The 24678-nt window shown below is 44.5% G+C and overlaps 1 protein-coding gene across 7 annotated transcripts in view; it reads right to left on the bottom strand.

Annotated features, from left to right (window-relative positions):
• Positions 1–24678, bottom strand: part of PIAS2 (protein inhibitor of activated STAT 2) — a 47655-nt gene that overhangs the window by 5709 nt on the left and 17268 nt on the right. For 4 of the 7 annotated variants that reach the window (XR_013942892.1, XR_013942893.1, XM_080572160.1 and 1 more), the window contains exons 4-11: positions 23574–23624; positions 23358–23448; positions 12220–12354; positions 9760–9865; positions 9075–9148; positions 8054–8214; positions 7334–7467; positions 6712–6883 (exon numbers count right to left, since the gene is read on the bottom strand). Coding sequence is in view for 5 of the 7 variants with exons in the window: in XM_080572160.1 (XP_080428286.1) it covers positions 6712–6883; positions 7334–7467; positions 8054–8214; positions 9075–9148; positions 9760–9865; positions 12220–12354; positions 23358–23448; positions 23574–23624 (924 nt within the window). In the remaining 2 variants the exon portion in view is untranslated. Of the gene's footprint in view, positions 1–494; positions 2115–6711; positions 6884–7333; positions 7468–8053; positions 8215–9074; positions 9149–9759; positions 9866–12219; positions 12355–23357; positions 23449–23573; positions 23625–24678 lie in introns of those variants that run through there. The other 3 variants (XM_080572162.1, XM_080572161.1, XM_080572159.1) reach the window with 2 other exon arrangements.

Here is a 24678-nt window from a genome sequence, read left to right as displayed (position 1 = left end):
ATACCAACGCAAGAGTTAAGTATCAAACCCATCTTTGCTCGCAGCTGAACCCAAGCTAAGTTCAGCTCCCTAGGAACACACAGCCAGTTAAAGTCCTTCTGCATTCCCACCTTCTGCCCGATTGTCCTGAGGTGGGATAGTAAAAAGGACCATTGTGGTTTAACCCGGCTGGCAGCTAAACACCACACAGCCGTTCGCTCACCCTCCCCCCCTCCCTCTCTGGGATGGGGGAGAGAAACGGGAAAGTGAAGCCTGTGAGTTGAGATAAAGACAGTTTATTAAGACAGGAATATAATAATAATGATAATAGCACTACTACTACTAATGTGTACGAAACAAGTGATGCACAATGCAATTGCTCACCACCCGCTGACCGATGCCCAGCCTATCCCCGAGCAGCCGGCCCCCCCACCCCGGCCAGCCACCCCTATATATTGTTTAGCATGACGTCAGATGGTATGGAATACCCCTTTGGCCAGTTTGGGTCAGCTGTCCTGGGTCTGTCCCCTCCCAGCACCCCTAGCCTGCTCGCTGGCAGGACAGAGCGAGAAGCTGAAAAGTCCTTGGCTTGGTGTAAGCACTGCTCTGCAACAATTAAAACATCAGCATGTTATCAGCGCTCTTCTCATCCTAATCCAAAACATAGCACCCTGCCAGCTACTAGGAGGAAAATTAACTCTGTCCTAGCTGAAACCAGGACACCGATTCTTTGCAGCACCGTTGAAGACATCACAGGTAGTCAGCCACATGCATAAAGTGTTTCATAAACTTCCAGTTAGGTGAAAACACCAACAGTCCCACTCCCACATGTCCCACATCCCCCCCTCCAGCCCACCAACCACAAGTTATCGCCTCACGTTTTCCTCCCCAGACTGCTCCACTGTGCATTTATACTACTGCTGATTTCAGAAGCTTGGATTTCAGACCCTCCTTTCTCAAGCCCCTCCTAAATCTCAGCATATTCAGTTCCTACCAACAGGAGGCCACCCCACAGCTTTGCCAAAATTAGCATTTCAGGCAACATTGTTTACAGGAGATGAGCTCTTCTCCAAAAGCTTAGGCTTTGATTTGAAGAATGAAACATGCTGTTTCCACACTCAAGCAGTAAGGAAAACAGTCAGAGAAACAAGAAAACTCAGTCCTTCTACGGTTATGGCTGTAGGCTGACATCTTGGGCAAACACAGGAGCATGGAAGGAAGTCCTGGTGCCTTCTGAAACTTCATTAAAAGATGTATTTGTAGCTATTTTTCTTATAAAAATTAAGAAGTGTGTCTCCGAAGGCGTCCTTTGGCAAGAGTACTCACAACAAGCAACAGCACTTCAGTATCACTGCTGAAAGTAGTTGATGACCAACTATTTGCTTACCAAAGAGCACATTCCTGTAGACTACAGACGGCACACCTGCTCACAACTTCCAGAAGTGACAGAACAGAAGGGTTTTGGTTTTATTACTACTACTATAATAAAAGAAGCCATTATGCTGAGAGACAGACACACACCTCATGCATGCAGCATGACTAACCAGAAAGCTGACACTTGAAATCACCTTGCAGAGCACTGACTGAATGCCCTTTTCTCCCTGTGCACCCTGCAGCTCTCCTGGACCCTACAATTTAAGAGCAAGAACTTTATGGAAGCCACATACCATGACTGCAGCCAAGTTGCACAGACCGGGACAGAGGGGAGAAGGCACAACAGTGAAGAAGCTGCTCTCCTTACCAGTCGTGGTGCTAAAGTTGGACACAACTACAAAGATGGAGTTGACAGGGGACTTGGGGAGCTGTTGGTTGTGCCAACCAAGGCACAGCAGTGACTGAAAACCAGGGCCAAGCACCATTCCAAGACATTCCAGATTTTAACATGGAGACTGAAGAAAAGCTTATTGCTTTGATTGAAAACAAAGCGCCTCCCTTCCAGGACTAACAGAATGGATGAAACGTGTAACATAGCCTTCTTCCTGGGCATCAGAGCAGATAAGAGGGGTAAACCAGTGAGAACAGCCTGTAAGATGACACTAACTTTGCAAGAACGCATGATGCTCCTGTACTTGGGAATCCTAAGGGGAATCCTGTCCATTATCTTCATCAATTTCCTTTTCCATGGAAAAACATCCCTGCAAACACAGCAACAGTGTAAGTCTTTTGTGAGACATAAAATCATTTAACAGAGTTTTGCCTGTACAGAGGTACTGTAGCTATATCAATACAACCTTCTGCAAAGAGAGGCCTAGAAATTCTAGAAATTCTCCTCTGGAAACATAGAACCACAAGGTTGGAAAGGACCTACAAGATCATCTAGTCCAACCATCCTCCTATCACCAATACTACCCACTAAGCTACTAAATCATCTCGTAGCACCTTGTCCAGGCACTTCTTGAACACCGCGAGGGATGGTGACTCTACCACCTCCCTGGGCAGGCTGTTCCAGCACCTGACCACTCTGAGAAAAAAAGTTTTTCCTGATATCTGATCTAAATCTCCCCAGGCGCAACTTGTGGCCATTTTCTCGAGTCCTATCATTAGTTATCTGGGAGAAGAGTCTGACCCCCTCCTCATCACAACCTCCCTTCAGGAAGTTGTAGAGTGCAATGAGGTCGCTCCTGAGCCTCCTCTTCTCCAGACTAAACAACCCCAGCTCCCTCAGTCGGTCTTCGTAAGACTTGTTCTCTAGACCTCTCACCAGTTTTGTTGCCCTTCTCTGGACATGCTCCAGGGCCTCAATGTCCTTCTTGTAGTGAGGGACCCAAAACTGAACACAGTACTTGAGGTGCAGCCTCACCAGAGCTGAGTACAGGGGGACAGTCACCTCCCTGCTCCTGCTGGCTACACTATTCCTGATACAAGCCAGGATGCTGTTGGCCTTCTTAGCCACCTGGGCACACTGCCGGCTCATGTTCAGCCGAGCATCAATCAACACTCCCAGGTCCCTTTCCTCTTCACAAGTCTTCCAGCCACTCTGCCCCAAGCCTATAGTGCTGCACGGGGTTATTGTGGCCAAAGTGCAGGACCCGGCACTTGGCCTTGTTAAACCTCATCCCATTCACTTCAGCCCAGCAGTCCAGCCTATCCTGATCCCTCTGAAGGGACACCCTGCCCTCAGGCAGATCAACACTACCTCCCAACTTGGTGTCGTTGGGAAACTTACTGAGGGTACCACTCAATCCCCTCATCCAGGTCATCAATAAAGATATTAAACAAGATAGGCCCCAGTACTGACCCCTGGGGGACACCACTTGTAACGGGACGCCAGCTGGACTTAACTCCATTAACCACAACCTGCTGGGCACAGCCCTCCAACCAGTTCTTTACCCAGAGAAGAGTATACCTGTCCAGGCCACGGGCAGACAGTTTCCCCAGGAGAATACTGTGGGAGACCGTGTCAAAGGCTTTGCTGAAGTCTAAGTAGACTACATCAACAGCCTTTCCCTCATCTACCAGTCTGGTCACATGATCATAGAAGGAGATGAGGTTGGACAAGCACGACCTGCCTTTCATGAACCCATGCTGGCTGGGCCTGATCCCCTGAATGCCACGCAAGTGCCATATGATCTCACCCAAGATGATTTGCTCCATAACTTTCCCTGGAACCGAGGTCAGGCTGACAGGCCTGTAGTTCCCCAGGTCCTCCTTACAGCCCTTCTTGTAGATGGAGGCTTACCAATGTGACTCCCAATCCTCTAGGACCTCTCCCAGATAGCCAGGAACACTGATAGATGGTGGAAAGCGGCTTGGCAATTACCTCCGCCAGCTCCCTCAGCACCCTAGGGTGGAGCTTGTCTGGTCCCATGGACTTGTGACATTCCAGATGGAGGAGCAGGTCTCTGTCTCTTCCTGGACCATAGGGGGAGGGGATTCTCTACCTGAATCACAGGGGACACCCAGGTAATGGAGTAAAGTACCCTGAGGATAACTGATCTGACTATTAAAGACAGATATAAAGAAGGCATTGAGAACCTCAGCCTTATCCTTATCCTCAGTGATCACATTTCCTGCTGCATTCCTTTACTAGGATGGAAATTTTCCTTGGTTCTTCTCTTGCTGTTAATATATTTGTAAAAAGATTTATTGTTCTCTTTTACTACAGTGGCCAATCTGAGTTCAAGCTGGGCTTTTGTCTTTCTAACTTCCTCTCTGCATATCTTAGCAACTTCCTTGTAGTCGCCCCAAGTAACCTGTCCTTTCTTCCAACAGACATAGACACTTTCTCACGGAGTCTCAATAAAAGTTCCTGGTTCATCCATGCTGGTCTTCTTCCCCTCCAGCTGGCCTTATGGGACTCAGGAACGGCCTGCTCCTGTGCCTTTAAAATTTCCTTCTTGAGGAGCATCCAGGCTTCCTGTACCCCTTTGCCCTTCAGGAGTGACTCCCAAGGAACCCCCTGCAACAAGTGTCCTGAGTAGGTCAAAGTCTGCCCTCCAGAAGTTCAAGACAGCAGTTTTGCTAGTTCTGACATCACCAAGGATAGAAAACTCTACAGTTTCATGGTCACTCCGCCCAAGACAGTCCCCAACTTTCACATCTCCCACCAGTCCTTCTCTGTTAGTGAAGAGCAGGTCTAGTGGGGCACCTCCCCTGGTAGGCTCTTGAGCCAGCTGTGTCAGGAAGCTATCTTCCACACACTCTAAAAACCTCCTGGACTGCTTCCTCCGCACAGTGTTATACTTCCAGCATATATCAGGGAAGTTGAAGTCTCCCATGAGAATGAGTGCTGGCGATCGTGTAACTATTGCAAGCTGCTCATAGAATGCCTCATCCATCTCTTCGTCCTGATTAGGCAGTTTATAACAGACCCCCACCAAGATGTCACCCCTACAGGCCTTCCCCCTGATTCTTATCCATAGACACTCAACTTTATCATTCCCAACCGCAAGCTCTTCAACATCAAAACACTTTATATTAAAGAGCCACACCACCACCCTTCCTACCTTGTCTACCCCTTCTGAAGAGCTTGTAGCCATCCATCACAGTACTCCAGTCGTAGGAGTGATCCCACCATGTTTCAGTTATTGCAACTAGGTCGTAGTTAGCCTGTCGCACAATCACTTCTAGCTCCTCCTGTTTGTTGTCCATGCTGCATGCATTGGTGTAGATGCACTTCAGATGAGACATCTGCCTCACTACCAGCTTCAGCATTGTTCCCCTATGCACTGCTCTGGTGAGCCCTGTTTTTACCCCCTTCCCCTGCCACAGCTAGTTTAAAGCTCTCTCCACAAGTCCTGCTAGCTCCTGCACTAGGATTCATTTCCCCCTTTGAGACAGGTGAGTTCCATTCATCGACAACAAGCCAGGGGTCAAGTAAACTGCCCCATGGTCAAAGAACCCAAAGCTCCTGTCTCAACACCAGCCTTTCAGCCAATTATTCATTACCTGTGTTTTCCTAACCCTCTCCATGTCCTTCACCTCCCCAGAAGAAATAGAACAAAACACGACTTGCGCTCCTGCTCCTTGAACTATTCATCCTAAACCCCTAAAATCTCTCTTCATAGTTCACGGGCTTCTCTGAGTGATTTAATCACTGCCCACTTGAACTATGAGTAATAGGTAATAATCAGTAGGGTGAACCAGCTCTGGGAGTTTTCTAGTTATGTCCCTGACCTGAGCCCCAGGTAGGCAGCACACTTCCCTATGGCTCAGGTCCGGGTCTGATCTGTAAATGGGGCCCTCCGTTCCTCTGAGAAGGGAGTCACTTACCACAACCACCCTTCTTTCTTTCCTGGCAGAGGCAGCCTGAATACATGGAGTCTACTGCCTCGTCCTTAGTAACATCTCTGAGGAACCTTCCCACGCCTCCCCACTTACCTCCCATTCAATGTCCAATGCTACAAACCTATTGCTTAGGGGGACCTGGGGACGTGAGGGAAGTGGGGGGGTTCACCTACGATGCCAAGCAGGGACCCTCTACCAACCCTCCCCATCCCTCAGGTCCCCCTCCTCTGCCCAACAGGGGCAGGGCAGGGGGTCCAGCACCAGTTGTGAGATATCTCCCTGGCACCTCTCCCTCTGGCACACCAGGGAGCTACTCTACCAGTTGATCTCCCACTCAGAGTCCCTGATGACCCTCAGTCTCTCAACCTACTCTTTCAGCTCTGCCACCATGCTGACCAGATCTTCCACCTGCTCGCACCTCACACAGGTGGAATACCTGCCGCCCTCCCCCGTCAGCAGCAGGCTCTGGCACTCCCTGCAGCCAGAGACCTGTATAGCCACAGCTTTGGACAGCCCCTCCATTTGGGTCACCACAGTCTTTTTGGGGCAAGCTCTCTGCCTGGTGGAGACCATGGTAAAAACTGTGGTCACAGAGACTGCCAGTAGATAGGATGGACTCAAAAGGGAGGAGGGACAGAATCCCTGTGCCCCGCCGCATGAGCTCTCACCCACTGCTGCAGCACACTGTGGGTGGTTCTCACACACTGGTTGCCCCTCCCTGCTTGCAGTGAGCAGCGAGCATCACTGCCCTCCCAGAGGCAGTTTCTAGGCAGAGGGCATGGGGCTGTTGCCCTGGCAACGCCCACTCCCTGTCAGCCTCTCTCACAAGAGCTGGCAGGTGCTGCCTGGTCACACTGCTGTCCCGGGCCTCCCCTGGCAAAGCAAGGGCCCGAAATCCCCCCTGTAAAGAAAGGGAAGTAGAGCTGCATCCCAAAGAGATCCCATATGTCTACACGTCAGTTTATCTAAGACATTACAGAATAACTAACTTTAAAATTGACAAACCCTTTGGTTGGGCTTCCTTGTGCTTCAGACGTAAATATGCACTTCCTTTTGGCAGGAGGATCATCATCTTCGTCAGAAGAGCTTTCAATTGTCAAGTCAATCACATCAACTTTCTTCTTGTTTACCTCGCTGGCCACTGTCACAGAACATGGTTTGCTAACAACACTGGAACCTAAACCAGAAAATACCACTTTTTTTTTTAAAAAGGCCATTGACATCAGCAGTTTCAATTTGAAGCAAAACCAGCATCTCAAAATACTGTTTTAGCTCATCTTCCTGATCACTGCAGAGGCCATCATGGCCCAGGAACAGTTTTATTAGTAATATTAGTAGTAGTATTCTGTGTGAGAATTATTGAGCACAAGCTTTAATCTTCACTTAAGTTTAGGGACCTACAACAAGAGCAACTTTTTTTTTTTAAAGTGCTATTATAAAGAACAGAGACAAAACTCACAAATGCACATTTTTAGAGATACAATCCTTTCTTTTTAGTTTAAATAAGTTACTTCGCACACATCCCACAAAAAACATCAACATCCATACCCATTATCCCAGCTACAATTAAGTCTCAAGGCATCAAGCTTTTTTGGTGGTTTGCAACCAATATCCAAGACATACTCACTTTCTATTTTGGTGCACTGTGGACTTGAAACTTTCACAGCATCTTTTTTAGGCCTCATGGGGCACCAGGAACCATCTTCTTGGAATTTAATCTCATCCACATCTGAACATTCATTAAGGATTTCCATAAAGAGCCTGAAAAATAAAGTTAAGTGATTTTGATTCCAGGCTTTTCCTAAGCAAAAAGGAGACAGTTAAGAAGTTGATTACAATCAACACTGACCTACAATACATACTCTCCCCCTAATTTGTCTTCCCTGAAGACCTGCAGTTACAGCCTTTGCAGACATCCATACATCAAAATCAAAGAATTATCCCAACCTACCCATGTTCTACTCCAACATTATCGCAGTTTAGAGATTCCCATACAGCAGTAGAAGCAATCACCCTTTCAATCAAGTTTTACACAGTTTATAAGCTAAATTTTAAGAGTTAATAGCCTCGCAGATAGTTCATGTAAAAGGGAGACATCCGTAGGTGTCACATTTGATTTTCTCCAGAGAGGATATGCTGAGGCTCAGGAGTTTGATGATGCAGTTACAAGATGATTTCTTGCAGTTTGTTACATGGGAATAGAAACAAAAGGATTCTAATGGTTCCTCCCAGTCTAATGTACTTTTGAGAACAAGAATAGAAATGGCTAAACCTCAGGTCACAAAAACAATTAGTACAATGTGAAAAATCTGAAGTAATTTTGTACTCTGCAAGCCCAGTCTCTTACCCATCTAGTATTAGGCTCTCATAAGCTGCCTTCTTGTCACAGACAGGACAGATCCAGGTAGGCTTCTTCTCATTCATTTGAAGATAAAGAGCAGCATCAAAACACTGCAGGTGTGTGCAAGTAACAGCCCGGCATGGGATTGTCAGTCTCATTTTTCCCAGCTGCAGGAGGTGCATTTAAAGAATGTCAGAAGAAAAGAAAGTAAAGTAGACCTGGATAGCTAACAATGAAATCAGATGCAACCAGCAAGGTAACAGTCACTTCTCATTACAGAGTGCCCAACACTAGGTCACTGCGTGCAAATCCACTCCAAAGCACATACAAGGTACCTGAATGAACAATACAGCAGTCCTCAAAGTCTTATTACTAAGTTAAGAACTGTCAGAAACATTTCAAGTGGACCTGCATCAACATTATTTCTAGGATTTTATTTTTAATAGGAAGACCTACTGAAGCACCCACTTTGTCATTTTTTGCCAAATACCTCAAGGTTTGATTATTTTGTGAGCTATAGTTACGTTAAACTGAGAATGGCATTATACCCATTTCAGCGTAAGACTTAAACAGACCAGTCACAAACACAAGGTCAGTTTCTACCTGGAAAGAGAAAACCCAAGGCGGCAGCACCTTGTTGCTAGGTGATCTGTTTGTTTTTCCTTTATAGTAGTTGGCAATAAAAGCAATACCACCAAGACCAGGAGGTCTGAAGTTCTGTTTCTCATTGTGCCCCTTAATTATTCTATTACCCTTCCAGGTAGGCTCAATGCCTCCATGTACAAAATCACTCCTTTTACTTTTAAAGGCCTCAATACACACACAAGTAGCAACTTGACTCTGACTGCGTTACAGCTGAAGTATTCAGGGGTCTAAACCATAGTTGGTTCTTCTCCTCATTTGCATTAATGAATCAGTATAACAGAAGTCAGTTAAGTTTCTGAAGCAGGGTGTTTTAAAAGCAGACCAACTCTGCACTAAAGATGAAAACACAAATCTGTATATGGTAATTTCCAGCCTTACTTACAGGACACATCAGAGAAACCCGCAGACTGGTTGTGGCAATCTCACTATCAGGATCTGCCGTTAGTTTTTCTTTAACTACCAAAATAAATTAAGAAGTTAGAGATGGGCACAACTATTTAAAATGCTAATCTTGATTCTCTAGTACATATACTTTGTTTCCAGCTATCTAAGAAGCCCTGAGCATTTAAGGAAGCTAGTTCAGAGCAAATACCACATAAGAATAGCTTCACAGGCAACTGGCAAACTGCATCACGAGACTGTTTTGATGTGCAGCAGATGCAGTTCTGGCCGCAATATTCAGTAGAACAAACTCTACCCAACATGCAAGGAGATAAAATCATCAGGGAGTGAGGTGTAAAGACAAGACAATTAGCAGCACATACAGGTGAACAAAACACATATTTAGGCCATCTATCTGCACCTCACTGCCCACTACACTAAGCAGTGCTCTCAGAATTCTCTTGAGAACATTTCAGATGAAATCCCTAAGTACTCCTCCCTCCTAGCTAGGGACCTACACTGAATCAATGCACAATACCTCAGCAACAGCAAAAAGAACCTTTGATACTCTGGGCATGGACTTGCTTTTCAAAATGCTGCAAATCTCCTGAGTACTACCAGTTCTAGTTTTAAAGAGCTGCCAACCACCCTCAGTAAGGACAAACAGGAAGGTTAATTTGACTTACTTAGTGCTCTGGAATGATCGGGGTTTCTGATACCTTTCATTTTTAACCTCTGCAAAAGCATAGCTGAAGTGAGCTGACGAACAAGATACACAGACATGGAGTAATTCTACAAAAAGAGTAATTAAAGATGAAGTATTGATTTAACACTGTACTTCTACTACAGCAACAAGTTACTATTACACTGGTTGTAACGTACAGTAAAAACAAAAATCATGCTGAATTTTTTGCTTGGTAGTTATGGAAATACTTTGTGAAGCACTGACAGATGACTTCATTACTATGAAAGTCAGCAGTCTGCCAGAATTCTTCTGCTATCCAAGTCAAATTATCTCACTCCAGTTGTGACTTGACTACAAAAAATATTCTCCACAACCAAGAGACAATCTGTGCTTTTTCTTGAAAAGATGACTTAGACTGGCAATACAATTTCTTAAAACATGCAGTCTGTAAGAGCTTCTTGTGTTCGTCTCCTACACATTTCCCTTTTTCCACTGTCACTCTCTTAAAGCAGAGCTCAAAGACAAACTTGCTATAAAGAAATGATTGACGTTGTTTTGGGTGCAAACACCACCTCCAAATGGCACACAACAGCATCAATTTCTTTGTACCTTGAGCTTGCTGCTTTTAAACCAAGCCTCATTATATCATACCCACTCCTCTCAGGCTGGCCATATTCCCTAGCATTTACTGCTGTTCCCTAATTCATGCCACTTGCCAGCTTCCTTTGTTCAGGATTTCCTCTCCAAGGTCACAAGTGAGGAAAAGAATCTGCAAGTCTTACCACTGCAGAATAATAATGGTTTCATCTGCATAACACTCACAACCTGCAATCCCTCATTTCCACTCCCTGCCAGCCACCTTCTTGTAGCTCTTACACAACCAAACACTGCACAGGAATTTTAAGAACATCTACCACCCTGCTCCTCCTTTACCAGCAATACCAGAGACAGCTCTTACCTAGATGAACAGATAAAGTTATCAAAATGCACAGGAAGCCACTAAGACAAATGTCTTGCTTTCCCCATCCTCGCAAAGATAGACTGCTTTGTAGTGTTTATTGCCTACAGGATTAATATTACAGACTCTAGCCAGATAAGCTCTCTGGGATGACTGGGATGAATACCTCCTCTTCTCAGAAGCCCTCCTCTATCAGAGAAGTAGATGCCAATAAGCCCTTACTGTATCAGCCTGCTGAAACCCTTGGGGACAGCATGGAGCATCATTTAGAAGATGAATAGCAAAGGCCTGCTATGCAAGTTCTTCTACTTAGAAAAGCTAGGGCCTAAGCAGTCACCTGGCCATTTGAAGGGCCAATTCCTTTTAAACTAATAACTTCTCATTTCCCCAAAACCAGAAATTTACCTACAGGGACCGGAGAGCCAAAGGTATCACACCTGTCACCACCTGCTTCATCTCCTGCCACTGAAGCCCAACACACTTCCAACACACTTCCCCCCCCACCCCAGCGCAGCTCTCCATGAAGAACTGCATTATGAAGATGCTTTTCTCCCCCCCCCCCCCCAGGTCTCCATTACTCCCTATATCTGCACTCAAGAAGTCAGCTCCCTCTCAAGTTACCCCAACTTCCAGGAATACTCTTCCTTTTTAACAATGGGCACATGGCTTAGATACCCTGCCTTACGAATGCTCACCACTATGGCCCAAGCACAGCATCACCAAGATATATCACCCTGCAGCAGTTGGCACTAGCAGCCTGACACCTTCCCTGTACACTTCCCAGGAACTTGCCACCAAGGAGCTTTCCAAGCTGGAAATTCCACCTGTTTTACCTTATTTACAAGTGCAGTTTTAATGAAGAAAAGACATTTTCACATAAAAATAAGGAATCTCAAAAGAAAAGATGGAAATATCCATGAACTAGTTCTCCCTATAAAATAAAAATTCCTTTTGTAGAACTATTTGGTATCATTTGGTTAGAAAATACAAAAGCATCAAGAGCAAATATACGTCTCCTCTCCCACTCACAGGGCCTTAGCACATCTGGTCACTTTAAAAAGCCTTCCTCCAATAGATTGCCACAAAAAAACTGAGAAAAAACCTTTAAGACATGGCTACATAACCTCATGTTCATATGATTACACCATCAGGCTACAAAGTAGCTTCCCCTTTTATGTCTGAACTGTTCTGTGTTTACACCACAAAAAGACTATTTCTGACATATTTCAGGCAACCCCTAATGGCAAACTTGCCCAAAAAAGCTCTCAAAGAAAGCCATACTCCTCATCTACATGAACTCTATACGGAAGTCTTTGCAACCTGTATGCAAGTTTTGTGTGTTGCTGTAAGCTACTGTACTTCTAGAGCTAGCTTTGTTTCCCAGCATCAAAAATAAACACAGCCACTTTGTAACACCACATGCCTTGCCGGCAGTGGGTTAGAAGGAACACTAGACAAGGTTATTCAGACTACTGCCCACATCCTACAAAACATACAGCTTACCTTTCCAATTTCAGATGCCCAGGAAATGGAAATCTGGTTTGGCACTGCTGATGATAACCTAACTAGAGATGTTATATTCAAGGGACGCCCAGGTCGCTTCTGTTCAATTCCATTTTTTGGTGGTGGAGCATATCCCTACGGGAAGAAGAGACAAAACAAAAAGCATTACCAAGTCTCCCCTCTGTACTCTGAAACCTACTTAAACAATTTATTAGTTTAAAACCAACAGCAAATTAGTTTAAAAGGCAGCAAGTCACAAACTGTTAATTCAGTCCTTCATGTCTAAAGAATGGTTCATTGATCTTATTTAAGAAACAGTAAATTCAATTCTTGTCCCAAGAGATCGACAACCCCTTGATGTCTGCTTTGCATTAGCTACACCTAGCTTCATAAGCAACAGGTTGTTATTTGTACACTCCAGTGAGGGCCCTGAAGATGAGCTATGCATAGAATACCAGGAGTATTTAAGAGCTAAGAGGCTTTGTTGTTGTCAGCAGAAGAAAAAATCTACTAGGTACTAAGAAATTCTTCAAAACTGCATAAATAATCTGGACCACTTTCTGTAGTTTTAAGACACATAATGCTTGCCAACTGAATTAGAAGCCACCCAGCTCCCTTTTGCTTCTACGCAAGCACACTTCAAGCAGAGGATACTTGTGCTATGTGAAGCACGTGGCCCAACTGCAGCTTATTCATCTCATCCTGCAACTGTCACTGTGAAAGCAGCCAGTCTGTAACAAGAACCCAGAATCTGGAGATCAAGCAGATATCCTGCAGTCCACTCATCTCGATCTCATCTTGCATCAGGATGCCAATAAGAGACTGGAGCCTGCATCTTGCACAGAAGAATTGACTGCCAAATTTAATCCTGTTCAAGACAGCTGTTCTACACTAGAAACTCTCCAGAAACAATACACTGAAAAAATACATTTTTTAAAGCACAGTTAACACTGTGAGAAACTAAGTTGTGTTTTTGCAGTAGAGAACTAATTTTCTGTATTCCAAGGTAGTTGCGTAGTCATAAGAAGGAGAAACGCTAAGTAGATAAGTGGACAGTAGAAGGCCTCACTGTTCCAAAATAAGGTGGAAGCTTGAGAAAAACAGGATGAGCAGTGTGAGAACAGTAAAACAAAGATCACAAGTTCTCAAAACATAAGAAAGGAGAAATTAAAGGGTTGAAAAAAGAGAAAAATTGTACATATATGGTATAGAGGAGCGTCGAGTAGCTTGTGAACCTGTAGCACTCAGCCAATGAGGAAACAGGGGAGGTGATCAGGTGTCGGGTAACAGGGAATAAAAGGTTATGATTTGTTCACTAAAATGCGCTCCTGATTGACAGGACGCCCGCCATTGCAATCGCGAATAAAATACCTTCACAGAAGATCCTGTCTGAAGAAAATTATTTGAGATGTTTCTCACAATTTGAGGGCTCGTCCGGGATCTTGTCGCCTGCCGAAGATTTCTTGCCACCACAGACAGGAAGGTGCACCCCGCTGATTTCAGCGGTCCAGTCGGGGGTGGTGGGTTGTCTCAGTACGGCCAGCAAAGGACCGAGACTGTTAATCTGAAGACAGGCTCTGCGAAGCTCTGGGGAGAAGGGAGGCCAGCACTGACATACACAGACACAGCCCACATATAGTCCAGCCCAGATCGGGAACAGGCACGGGGATTACTGCTGATAACCCAGACCGAGGTAATGGAAACTTTACCGTATCTTGCCTCGGGTTGGGTTCGGGGAGACTCTTGTGTGGAACGTGAACGAGACGCACTTATAGTGCGAAGCGAGTGTGGAGTCCCGATCCTCAAGGTTCTGTAGTCCCGCGAGGGGATGAACGAAGTCCCCTCAGCTGGAGAGGGACGGAGCGAAAGAGAGACGAGTGAAAGAGAGTCTCGGGGGTTTGGGCCCTTAGGTGTACGGTACCCCGAGCACGGTGAAGTGAGGTGCTCAGCAGTACACCCCACCTCTGTCCTAATCCTAGGTGAAGGCGTGTGGTACCCTGTGGGTGGTAAAGTCCACAGCAGCATGTCAGGAAGAGCTGGGGATTAAGGGTTCCAAGAGTCAGCAGGGTGGGGGTGGAGACCCCGGAATTGTGCCTAAAGATAGTCCTTTTGGGACAATGACAAGGATTTGGAAAAACAACCCAAAAACTAGGGAAAAAGATTTTTAAAAACATATTAAAAAAACGGTTAGATATTGTGTAATTCTCTGGCCTAAAAAGCCAATAAAAGGAACTTCAGTATTTTGGCCAAAATACGGGTCTGATGAAAATTCAGGCTTTGAATTTATATGTAAACAATAAGGCTCCTTTTTCAGAGGAGGAATCAAGTTATAGTCCCTATAATCCTAATATTGCACTGGAGGCAACAGCAGCTGCTCCAGGAGGGGAGACAGGGACTGCAATTGATGCTGTCCCTGGAGAAGTTGGAGAAGTTGCACCTGGGAGCGTGGAGTGGCAGGAGCAGAGGGGGGGGGACGACAGCTGGGCCATGCAGGGCCAATGCCACTCCCCCCTTACCAGCAGAGAGTTTAGGAGTTTTAAGAAGGAAATGGAAGTCTTTAATTGAGGGCCTAGCAGAACAGTCAAATCCGTTTCCAAGGCCTAATTTGTATTCCTGGGGGGGAAATGTCAATCTTGAGTATGTTATTCCCTGGAGAAGAATGTTTAGGAGGGGAATGATTCGGCAGGCAGCTATGCAAGAATGGGAAAGAACTAACACTCTCCCCCCCACACACACCAAGAGTAATTCCGATAGAGCAGAAATATCCGCTTATCTAACTGCGACAATAACAACCCACAACACAGAAATCCTATGAGAGACTCAGGGTCAGAATGAGAAAGTACTCGGGGATGAATCCTGAGGACCCAGTAGCCCAAGGGCTCTTCAAAGTTCCTTTTGTGATTAAAGCCTGGCCAGATATACAGAAAAAGCTCCAGAAGGTGGGAGGATGGAGTGAACAGTGCAGGTAGTATGAAGGTGTATGCCAGGAGGGGAGATGAGAAGGAAAAGCAGAGAGCGAAATAAACGGTATTCACAGCGTACTGGGTAGTGAGGCAGAGGGGGAGATAGAGGGCCCAGGATGGAAAGGAGAGGAAGAGAGATGAAGGAATAACAGACAAGGAAAGCTACCTGTGTTGCAGCCTAAATCCTAGCAGGGACAGGCTTTGAGAAGATGTTTTAAGTGTGGCCAGGCCAGCCACTTCAAATAGGAATATCCGGAGTGGAAGAAGGAGGAGAGACTGCTGTTATAAATTCAGAATAGGGGAGTCAGGGCTTCTCAGAAAGCTAGTTCCCTGATAAATGAAAAAGCATACCTCAAGGGCAACTCAAGTGTACCTCAATGGGGATCACTCTACAATTATCGTTAGGGGCAAAACAGACTTAGCATAGGAAGATTAATAAAATTTACTACCTATTGCTGACAGGCTGGAGCAGTGAGAAACAGAGAAACAAGCTGGGGGCACCTTCCCCCATCCACTCTCTTCCACCTCTTCCCTGCCATGAGTGGCATGGGGGGAGGTCAGGAGTGGGGGCTGCCGTCAGTCCGTGGTGCTTTGTTTCCACTGCTCTTTCACAGTCATTCTCTCCCCCTGCTCTGCTGTGGGGGTCCCGACCTTCCTGGGCTGGTCCTGTGTGGGTTTCTCCACAGGCAGCGAAAAACAGGCTCTTTGGGAGCTGCTCCAGCCGTGGGTCTGTGCCATGGGGTTTATTCATCAGGACCGGGTTGGTCTGGCTTGGGACCCCCTGGGGTCCAACCCCCCCCCTCCCCCCGATCACCTGCTCCTGCATGGGCACCTCTCCACAGGTTGCGTTGCAGCGTGGAGATCTGCTCCGCTGCGGTACACCATGGGCTGCGGGGGTCTGCCTTCCCCACCAGGGGCCTCTCTGTAGCCCCCAGGGGGGGCTTTGAGCTCCAGCACCTGGAGCACCTCTGCTCTGCACTGCACTGCCCCTCCTCTGCACTGACCTTGGTGTCTGCAGGGAGGTTTCTCACTCCTCACTCTCCCAGCTGCTGTTGTGCAGCATTTTTTTTTTTTCCTTTTCTTGGATATGCTCTCATAGAGATTTAAACTGCATTGCTCATGGCTTGGTTCTGGGCAGTGGTGGGCCCCTTTGGAGCCAGCTGAAACTGGCCCTTATCTAACATGGGGCAGCTGCTGGATTCTTCTCACAGGGGCTACCACTGCAGCCCCCCCCTGCTACCAGAACCTTGCCATGTGAACCCAATACACTGAGGGAGCTAGGTCATTACTGGCCTGTAAAGTATCAAGGCTTAAATTAACTAATGAAACCCTAAATGTGATGGGGGTAGAAGGGACTGGGATAACAGTGCCACTTTTTGGGTACACCAAGCTGAGACTAGGGATAGAATGATCACTGGGCAATTATTGTATGCACCGAGGCAGGGACTAACTTGTTGGGAAAGGATTTGATAATTAAATTGGGCATTCACATAGTAAATTGTTAGGCTGGAATAACAGTATTATCAGTGGGCTGCTCTCAGACCCTGAGAGCAAAGATATATTTGCCTTTGAGGGGAAAGGCTCTGAAATGGGGCGGAAGCAGCAATATAGATGGACAATTTTACCTCAGGGGTTTACAGGGCCACCAATTTATTTGGGCAAGTTCTAGAGCAGATTTTGGAGCAATTACAACCTCCCAAGGAGGTATTACTGTTACAAATATGTGGATGATCTTTTATTGTCAGGACAGGAGAAAACAGTTGTGAAGGAAGCCACTAACAAGCTATTCGACTTTCTGGGAAAACAGGGCGTGAAAGTATTGGAAAATAAATTAAAATTCATAGAAAGAGAAGTCACACATTTAGGGCATCTAGCGTCTGAGGGGGAATGAAGAATAAATCCAGAGAGGATTCAGGGAATTTTTGAGCTACCCCTACCCAAAACTAAAAAGAACTAAATATTTTTTCAGAGAAAGAGGTTTTTAAGGAATTAGGAGTCACAAAGTCCAAAGGAAAACAGATACTCCCTTATAAGAGAGAACTGCTCAATAAAGTACTAATGAGGCAAATATTAACTGTTTTACATCAAGAGGGTCATTGGGGAATTCAAGCAACGTGTGACGCTGTGCTACGGAAACGTGTATGTGTAGGAATATATACTCTGGCTGAACAAGTTTGCAGGAGTTGTGTAGTATGTCAGAAGGTAAATAGGAAAATTATCCGCAGTCAGCCCAAAGGGGGGGGCGAGAACCAGGAATTCAACGCTTCCAAAATGTACAGGTAGATTTTACAGAACTCCTTAGAGTAGGTAGATTTAAATACTTATTAGTCTCGGTAGATCATTTGTCAGGGTGGGTGGAAGCTTTCCCTTCAGTATCTGCTACTGCGAACACAGTAGCAAAAGTAACTCTAGAACAAGTAACTCCCAGGTATGGAATTGTTGAAAATAGTGACTCCGATCAAGGAAATCGCTTTATGTCAGAAATATTGCAAGGGCTAATGTGGACTCTAGGAATTCAGTGGAAATTTCACACTCCTTGGCATCCTTCCTCTTCTGGAAGGGTGGAGAGGATCAGACAGTAAAGAAGCAATTGACTAAGTTCTGGAAACTCAGCTTCCCTAAACAAAGTGCTTACCTTTGGCACTTCTCCAAATTCAAACCGCACCAAGAAAAGATGTGGGAGTTTCACCATATGAAATATTATTTGGATTGCTGTACATGGACAAAGGGAATGAATTACCTCAAAATAAGACAAAAGATGCTTTTCTTAAGAACTATATACTCGGGCTGTCGTCCTCTTTGTCATCTCTCAGGACCCGTGGACTGTTAGCTCAAACCCCACCCTTGGAAGTCCTGATCCATCCATTCCGAGCAGGAGATTGGGTTCTGATGCGAACATGGAGAGAATTGAAACTGCAACCTGAGTGGGACGGGCTGTTCCAAGTGCTCCTGACTACTGAGACGACAGTAAGAACAGCTGAGAAAGGGTGGACTCATTCCTGGGTAAAAGCATCAGTTAACCCTGATACCTGAGAGACTGCATTAACAAAGACTTTTAAGGTTAAAACTGTTAAAACTATCTATTGTAAACCTTTAACTTCTCCTTAGAAGAATTCTTAATGAATTAATGAGTAAAAGGGATTGAATGACACAGAATTGGAGTGTTTCCAGGGAACACTCCCTGGAAGCGGGAGAAAGGGGGGTATTTAATCCCCACCAGAAGAATCCTTATTAGTTTGTGATTTTTATTGTAGGGGTGTGTGTATATATATATATATATATATAAAAATGATGTATTTTAGGTTTATCTTAGTAATACCTATTCTCAATGGATTAGCGATAGGATGGAGGGAAAAACCAGCATTTCCAATTAATCCAGAACATCTCTCAAGTTCTGTCTCGAAATAATTGTTGGATTTGCACCCAGATGCCTAGAAAGATTGAAAAGGCCTTGTCCCTGACTGCTATTTCCAGCAGCAACTGTGTCTGGATTCTCTAGATTTCTAAAAATGACAGATCATACATAGTCCTGGGAAGGAATAGATTTTGAAGTTGAGCTCCCTACACATAGTCCTGGCTACAATATACTGTGTTATCAAAGGTGCCTTTTAAACAACATTGATAGAAAACTCAGGGGGCAATAGTACTGACCCTGGGTGTGGAAATATCCATGAAGTAGGGAATAATCCATACTGTACTGAATATGGTAGCCACGGGAATGCTAATATACATAATGCACACCAGATACAACATGAGAATCCTGTAACCGGATAGCCTGTCCCGAATGGCAAGGGGTGGTACTGGCTACGTGGCAATATGGCAATAAAGCCAGGAAGGTGTTGCCCCTAGGATGGAAGGGAGCTTGCACCCTGGAGGCAATAATTCCAAATGTAACTATTACTGAAGACCCACAAAGCCAAAGCAACTTGAGACCACACACAGAATTAAGCGGACTCCAGATAATCCTCTAGTAAAATTCTCTAGCATTTCACAGTTTTGCAAGGTGGTTTTTACCTCGGTTAGGGGTGAGTGAATTAGAAAAAGCTATTGTAAATATCTCATCTATAATTGAAGAACTAGAAAATAAGTTAGATAAGTTTGCAAAAATAGTACTCTAGAATTGAATGGTATTAGATTTATTAATAACCTCATAAGGAGGAGCGTGCACTGTAATTAATACTAGTTGCTGTATATATGTAGATCAAATGGGACGAATTTGACTGATCTCAAAAATATTTGGGAAAAAAAAAACAAAAACACAACAAGATCTTACATAGAGTAGTTCAAGATGACACTTCCTGGGGATTTAGAAACTTTTGGGAGAAACTAATTTCGTGATTACCTGAATAGAATTGGCTCAAACAACTATTTGTTGGTATTGTAATAATAATGGCATTGTATATCTATCATCCCCCGTGACATCCAAAGAAGAATATTGCACCTTAATGTTGGAAAAACTCAAGAGCGCGGTATGTGAAGAGGTGCAAAAACAACAATAGAAGTAAGAAAAGAAGAGGGAGGAATTGTGAGAAACTAAGTTGTGTTTTTGCAGTAGAGAACTAATTTTCTGTATTCCACGGTAGTTGTGTAGTCATAATAAGGAGAAACGCTAAGTAGATAAGCGGACAGTAGAAGGCCTCACTGTTCCAAAATAAGGTGGAAGCTTGAGAAAAACAGGATGAGCAGTGTGAGAACAGTAAAACAAAGATCACAAGTTCTCAAAACATAAGAAAGGGGAAAAATGGGAAAAGGAGAAATTAAAGGGTTGAAAAAAATTGTACATATATGGTATAGAGGAGCGTCGAGTAGCTTGTGAACCTGTAGCACTCAGCCAATGAGGAAACAGGGGAGGTGATCAGGTGTCGGGTAACAGGGAATAAAAGGTTATGATTTGTTTACTAAAATGCGCTCCTGATTGACAGGACGCCCGCCATTGCAATCGCGAATAAAATACCTTCACAGAAGATCCTGTCTGAAGAAAATTATTTGAGATGTCTCTCGCAACACACATATTCGTGGTGTAATGCTTAAAAACAGAGTTACTGTGAAAGAAGAGTTCGGAAAATAAAAACTAGAAATAAGCAACAATTGCTGATGTATGCTACTTCATCAGAAACTCTCCCACAGAGCACACAGCGCATGTTCTGTGTTCACCTAACGATACGGGAAAGCAATCTGAAAAGCTCCTGTACTAGTAGAGTCAACACAACTTCCAGCCTTTGATGGGAACCTGAGCAGGAGCATCTCTACAGAGTTTTATTGCACCAGAAGCGCAGCACAGCCAACGTTCCCAGGCCACCTCTTCAAACAGTGGATCAGGCAACCCAGTATAAAACACTGTCTTGCCATTTTTAATTCGTTTCAAGGATCAGAAATGATAGCCTTGATGTTTCATTTAATTCTTAGCTCCAAGGAAGAATTTTAGGAATATCTTTCACATAGCATTTAGGCAGTATTTTTGAAGTTTCCAGACACTTTCTTTTTTTCAAGTATTTGCCTTCATAGCTAGCACATAAGCAAGACCAGCAGAAATTCTGCTGTATCTTTTGTCTTGCCACATAAGTCATCTCATGCAACTTAGAACTGGAGGCCTCTTCTGCTTACTGGAAGAGCATACCATAGGATAACCACTGGATAACTACTGCCCTTAATCCAGGGAGGACTCAGTAGTTGTCATGTCATTTACCAGGTTTCCAGAGCAGTTCTACCACTAGCCCATACTCTTCCCTGGAAAGCCCACCTATGACTGTACTTCAGTACTGCCCTTTATTATTTGCACAGGGCTACTACCTGCAGCAACAGAACAGGGACCCAGGTCTGCCAGGACAGAGCAGAGGACAACAATTGCTGAAAGAAGTCTTCCGAAACTGGTTCTCGCCCCAGATAAGCAACAGTAGCTACAAGGAGTCTTCCCATGTGTGCTTTATCACACAATATGGAAGCAGCAGATGTGTAAAAAAGCAAAGAATGCAACTGTTTGGGTTTTTCTTGACATTTCCCATTTTTCCCTTTTTGAAGGCTGACCGCTGCTCACATGCTTCATTTCAGTCAAGCTTTTGATGTTTTCTCCCACAAAGCGAAGACCCTCAGGGGTCAGACTCAATCTTGTACTCCTAAAACACATTAAGGTCTCTGTTCCTAGCCTTCTGGGACTCAAAGAGAGAATGTTCTGCTTGCCTATCACAACCAGCACAGCCTAATACTACTCAGTTAGGCTGCCAATTCTAGCAGCTAGCATGTGCCAGAGTTATTTGGGTTTAAGTCTTCCATACTTCTTCCAAGAACCATAACAGTCAAAACACGTGGACTGCTATAACCAAAAAAAGTATCAAAAGAAAGTCTGATTGCTCTTCCATGTGGTCATTTCCAGCCTGCCTCAACAGATTTCATTTTTGTCCTTTGAAAGAGACCTGTAGTGGTCTAGAGAGGTTTCCTTGGAAGAAAAGCAAGTTACTTCTTTGGACTTTTTGGTTTTGTCTTGCCTACACTCACATGAAAAGGCAACAGGAGAATCACCTGCTGTAGACATTATGTATAAAACCCTTGTTACTTGCCGAGACACCAGCATGCAATGCTCCATGTTTATTCTTACAGCGTGTCTTCTGACTTGAAAAGAAGTGGACACAGACAGTTGCAGGAACACAAGAAAACACTGTGGTAGCACGAGCTGGCACAACCTAAATCAGTATTGGCACACTGGCAGTACTTCTCTGAAGTTTCTGATAAGAATCGTAGCCAAGGAGATAACCTAGAATAATTCAGACATCTGCAGAGGCATGAACTGCTATACAAGGAAAAGGCAGAACAGTACTAATTTAAGAATTGTACAAGTTGACAACAGAGCCTGGTATCACCGATTAGTTACTTAACATTACTGAATTGGACAATTGCTGTCTCTGAGGCAGAAAAGTTGCCAAGTCATTTATTTACTTCCTCACTTAAAGTTTCTATTGAACAGAACAACAAGCCCTTACAGTGTGCAGAAAGAACCTACAGGACTTTCACTTTGCTTCAGATTTAAATCCAAAAATCACAGACAATTTTTGCTACAACTGTAGCATGTTACACATAAAATGGATAGCATAACACAGTGTAACGGGTATAAGATACATTAACAGGACTGAGAAGAATCAGTCATTGATATCCACAGGATAACATCAGACCCAATTCTTTTGGGTTGCTTGAAGAAAGGAAAGCCTCCAAGTTTATCACAGAACAGCTTGTGTCTGCAGGAAGTACTGACCAGGAAATGTCTCAAAGAAACACTTTTAGATGCTGAAGACAGAAGAGTGGTGCAATCGTTATAGAAGCAGGTAGAACAGAAGCTAGGTGGAATCATTTAGGTTGAGAGGCAAGAAAGCCATGGTTGCACGTGAAGGGGAGGCAGCACAAGGGAAGAACAGGACATGATAAACATATCTGACATGCCAAGAAGGTGGATAACATTTCACACCTCCATTCCCATCAAACATTTTACATATACTGCTGAAAACACTCTTTTTCCATCTTCCAGAAGCATTTCAGAATGAATTGGGTAACAGTTTCCCCCCTTCGGTTGTACAGAAATACCTGTTTCAGAGATCTGTTCAAAAATAAGAATACTTCTCCCTTTTCGTATATATTCAAGACTCAAGGTGGCCCTGCCCACCCAGTAATTTTTACAGTAGAAACCAAAGTGCCTGACTGCTAACATCGTTCTATTCCAGCAACTGCTGGGAGCCCTACAACATGCCTGCTCTTCATCTATGCAATGAACACTGCTCTAACCAGAGAGGTGCAGAACAGTATACAAACATCCACAAGATGTTTCCTCACAACGAGTAGGAACTCGCACCAGTACACAAATAGATATACTAACCAGTGAGGGCTACTGCCAATCAAGTCAAACTCAATTTTAAGACCCATAAAGAAGATTTCTCGTGTTCTTGTTGTATTACCTGCACAGATGAGGCTTACTACAATTGGCTAAAATGTAATTAAGCCATGCGATGGCTGTATCACAGCTGATAGCAGTAATGGCTACCTCACAGAGGCACACCATCTGTGCATTTGTTAACAATATCAGGAGAAATTTGAGTGATAATGAAGTGCTGGATTGTTTTAGCAAGCTAGCATTACAGAAAGACAAACACCCCAAGTCAAAGAAACCACAAATATGTACAAGCACAAGCTTACCGGCAATGGAAACAGCTTCCCATTTACTTTAATGCACAAACTATTAGGGTAATTATCTTCTTGAGGACAGCTTGTCTCTGCCAGGCATAACCTATATCCCAAAAAAGAGAAAGCATAATTTTCAAGTGTCACTACATTCATGCGTCTCCACAAACATCAAGACATAACTTCTTGATTAGCTAATATAACATAAAGGGAATATCATGAAAAAGGTACCTTAGCTGAACTTGGACTGTGTAATCTCTCCTGCCCCCTGGCAAGAAGTCCCTATGACAGAGAGAAAGGAAAAGAGAAGCACCTATTTAGACAGCAGGTCTCATAATCCAGTCATATGCAGAAAGAACTAGAACACCTATCCCATCACTAAGTTTTGCTCTTATTTTATGTCCTGGTTCCAGTTAGGACAGAGTTAATTTTTCCTCATAGTAGCTGGTAGGGTGCTATGTTTTGGATTAGGATGAGAAGAGCGCTGATAACATGCTGATGTTTTAATTGTTGCAGAGCAGTGTTTACACCAGGCCAAGGACTTTTCAGCTTCTCGCTCTGTCCTGCCAGCGAGCAGGCTGGGGGTGCAGCAGTAGCTGGGAGGGGACAGACCCAGGACAGCTGACCCAAACTGGCCAAAGGGGTATTCCATACCATCTGACGTCATGCTAAACAATATATAGGGGTGGCTGGCCGGGGTGGGGGGGCCGGCTGCTCGGGGATAGGCTGGGCATCGGTCAGCGGGTGGTGAGCAATTGCATTGTGCATCACTTGTTTTCTTACACATTATTATTATTAATACTATTATCATTATCACTATTATTATTATTATTATATTCCTGTCTTAATAAACTGTCTTTATCTCAACTCACAGGCTTCACTTTCCCATTTCTCTCCCCCATCCCAGAGAGGGAGGGGGGAGGGTGAGCGAACGGCTGTGTGGTGTTTAGCTGCCAGCCGGGTTAAACCACAACATTTTATTAAGTTATGAACAAATCTTATGAGTGACACCCCGATTAAGTACTGCAAGTTAAGCAGGATTTCAGGATCACCAAGTTCTGTCAACGGCTTATAGTAACAAAAGTATGATGCTGTGGGGGGGACAGTTTTTTTGCTATCCAAAAAGACTCTGTTCACATCACAGGTCCTGTAATAACATGAATCCCGGGACAAGAGATAAAAGCAGCCTTCCATTCCTGCAGCCAGGAAACATGCAGGGAATAAAAGCCTACCACCTCTCTAAATAGTAACAATTACCGTTTCAAATAATTGTCAACTCCTCAATGGCATCAGATTTACCCCAACTACATAAAAATTCTGTGCTAATTCCAGAAGC

Source organism: Anser brachyrhynchus (genome assembly GCF_964034855.1).
Source record: "Anser brachyrhynchus genome assembly, chromosome: W".
Taxonomy (NCBI): domain Eukaryota; kingdom Metazoa; phylum Chordata; class Aves; order Anseriformes; family Anatidae; genus Anser; species Anser brachyrhynchus.
Note: the sequence above shows the minus strand (reverse complement) of the source record. Positions and strands in the feature narration are given on the sequence as shown.